This window comes from Pinus tabuliformis, chromosome X, assembly GCF_031772625.1.
Source record: "Pinus tabuliformis cultivar Carrire ecotype Pingquan chromosome X, CPIR1, whole genome shotgun sequence".
Classification (NCBI taxonomy): domain Eukaryota; kingdom Viridiplantae; phylum Streptophyta; class Pinopsida; order Pinales; family Pinaceae; genus Pinus; species Pinus tabuliformis.
In genome coordinates, this window is record NC_142308.1 from 1,746,956,973 (window position 1) to 1,746,959,762 (window position 2,790).

Genomic DNA, 2,790 nt, shown 5'->3' on the forward strand with positions numbered 1-2,790 from the left:
ATGGATCCCGAGAATGTTGTAGAGATCGGACAGCGCTGCACATGCCACGTACAGTGGTAATGCAGGGTTAACATAGAAACTCCAATTAATAACAACAACAAACAAAATATCGACGGCCAAGATCTTGTAACCCATATTTCCATGATGACAGATGGAGTAGATCAAGCTCGTACCGTGCCTACATTATGTCTGGGCTGCCACCTCCATTAATACCAGGATTTCTTGTACACATATGGATAGGGAATTAAACCAAGTAAATTGCATTGGGACACAATCAACAATACCTTGTAACCATGGAACTCTATAACGATGGTAAATGTTACCCATAAACTATATATATATATATATAAAAGGTCGTGACAAGTGGTATCAGAGCCACGTTTTCAAAATTGTGGCCTTTGGGGAAATAAATGGCTGAAGTAGATTAATTATGTATTATCTTTGCATGTCTAATTACTCAAAGAACAAAAGCTAAGATATAGATATATATATATATAACTGTATTGTTGTAACCTTTCTTTTCTGTTCATATTCTTATGCCAAGACAGTGGACCGCAGACAGTGGACCGCATATGTTTGTAGCAGGTCAAGGACCAGCGGCAAATCCTGGAAACAACCCAGAATTATGGGTACAGCTTGGAGAGGAGACTCGCAACACGAACCTTGCAATACTTGAGACAGTACAAGAATTGAAAAATGAAATGGCCCGATTACGGGAGGATAACGTGAGGTTAACCATGGAGCAGGAGAAGATTATAAAGAGCATATTCGACAGACATAATCAGAAACCGTTGAATCCCAGTGCCGAGTAGCAAAGGGTGTCGGAGGAACAGAATCCCCACACAGAACGAGAGGGATCGGAAGGAAGGGAGGAAGAACGGGAGGAGTGATCTGATAACGCTTCCGACCAATAGACATACAAAAGACAACGGGTAGAGTTGCAAGGAGAATTTCATAAGATTAAACCACCATACTTTGATGAGGAGCAAGAGGAGGCTGCTGAGGCATGGCTGATTAATATGAACAAATATTTCCAACGATATGAATACAATCACAACCTCAAGGCGTGGTTAGCCATTTTCTAGTTACAAGGGAAAGCCACTCTATGGTGGGAGGAAGTCAAGGTTGTGAAAGGAGTGAGTGAACAGAATATCACTCGAGAAAAATTTCAAAAATATTTTAAGGAAAGGTACCTGACAGAATCGTTCTATGATGAAAAGGCAAGGGAATTCCATGACTTGCGTTTGGGGCAGAAAACTATGAATGAATTTATCACCCATTTTACATCATTACTCTGTTATGTACCTTATATTAGAGAGGAAAAGGCTAAAGTACAGAGATTTTTCAGTAGTTTACCCTTGAGTATGAGGGAAAGGATTGAGTTTGACAATCCGAAGGCCATGGACGAAGCAATACGTAAAGCCAGAATTTGTTACCAGTAAAGTAAGCATAGGGGAGAGGTTCCAGGTAAAAGAGGGACTAATAAGAGGAACAACAAATTAGTTGGAAATAATAAAGGGAGTCGAGGTGGAGGTAACAGGGGCTTTGCAAAAGGGGAAAACAGTAGGAATTTATAGAAAAATTCACTCAAGTCAAAGCCAACCAATGAGTCAAGGACCAGTGAACCCCCTCGTAAATTAGACGGGGAAGGGACAACGAGGCCTCCCGTGCAGTGTTGGGGCTGCGGCGGACCCCATTACATTAAAAACTATCCTCAACAGAAGGGAACCGAACAAGTTTCCCAGATCCATGAAGCGTCGACAGTCGGTGACGTAGGACGTAGTCTACCCAAGATTCATGCTGCTCTGGAGGATCGTCGAACGGAGTACCAGCCGACTATGGTGGAATTCGAAGGTAAAATTTCAAACCTTACTGTTACTGTTTTAATTGATCTCGGAGCCACATTAAGTTATATTAGTCCTAAGATTGTGGAGAAATGTAAATTACAAACCGCTAGATTTAGGAACCCATGGTTAGTACAGTTGGCGATAGGGGCGAAGCGAAGAGTACTTGCTAAGGTCGATAACTGCCCCTTAAAGATATCAGGACAATCAATAAAGGTATATTTGAATGTACTTCCCCTTGGGTCATATGATGTCCTTATTGGTATGGATTGGTTAGGAAAACATTGGTCCCTGGTCAACTGCAAAACAAAGACTATCTATTACAGAGATGAACTTGGAACAATGCAGGAGCTGCAGGGTATTAAGCGATCAATGCAAATTCGGTCGATAACTGCCTCACAACTAGCTAAATGTATCAGAAAGGGGTGTCAGATGTATGTCATCCAAGTGGGTTATGCTAACTCGAAAGATAAAACAGCCATTTTGGACAACATCCCTGTGATACAAGAATTTGCTGATGTGTTTCCGGAGGAGATTTGGAGTACCACCTAAGAAAGATATAGACTTTACTATCGAATTGGTACCAAGGGCAGCACCTGTATCCCGAGCACCCTACAGAATGTGTACACCAGAGTTGACAGAGTTAAAAATGCAGTTACAGGAACTGCTAGACAAAAATTACACTCGCTCCAGTGTGTCTCTGTGGGGCTCCAGTATTGTTTGTTAAGAGAAAAGACAAGACCCTTCCCATGTGCATAGATTATCATCAGTTGAATAAATTGACCATCAAAAGCAAGTATCCCTTACCCCATATCGATGAACGTTTTGATCAAGTGAAGGGAGAAACATTGTTTTCCAAGATCGATTTGCGATCAGGTTATCACCAAATCCAGATTAAGGAGGAAGACATAGCTAAGACTGCTTTTAGAACAAGATATGGGCATTA

General features: G+C 41.4%; 1 protein-coding gene across 1 annotated transcript; it reads left to right on the plus strand.

Moving 5' to 3' along the window:
* The first annotated feature begins 1,364 nt into the window (after positions 1–1,364).
* On the plus strand, positions 1,365–2,396 carry LOC149146776 (uncharacterized). The gene is made up of 2 exons (XM_089452859.1): positions 1,365–1,438; positions 1,616–2,396. The coding sequence occupies exons 1-2, from the start codon at positions 1,365–1,367 to the stop codon at positions 2,394–2,396; spliced, it is 855 nt and encodes a 284-aa protein (XP_089308985.1).
* The last annotated feature ends 394 nt before the right edge of the window (positions 2,397–2,790 follow it).

Excerpts from the sequence above, each read along its gene's own strand:
- LOC149146776 (XM_089452859.1), top strand. The coding sequence starts at position 1,365 with ATGAGGGAAAGGATTGAGTTTGACAATCCGAAGGCCATGGACGAAGCA. Across the intron at positions 1,439-1,615 it reads AAAGCCAGAATTTGTTACCA|GACCAGTGAACCCCCTCGTA; the intron begins GTAAAGTAAGCA and ends CAATGAGTCAAG.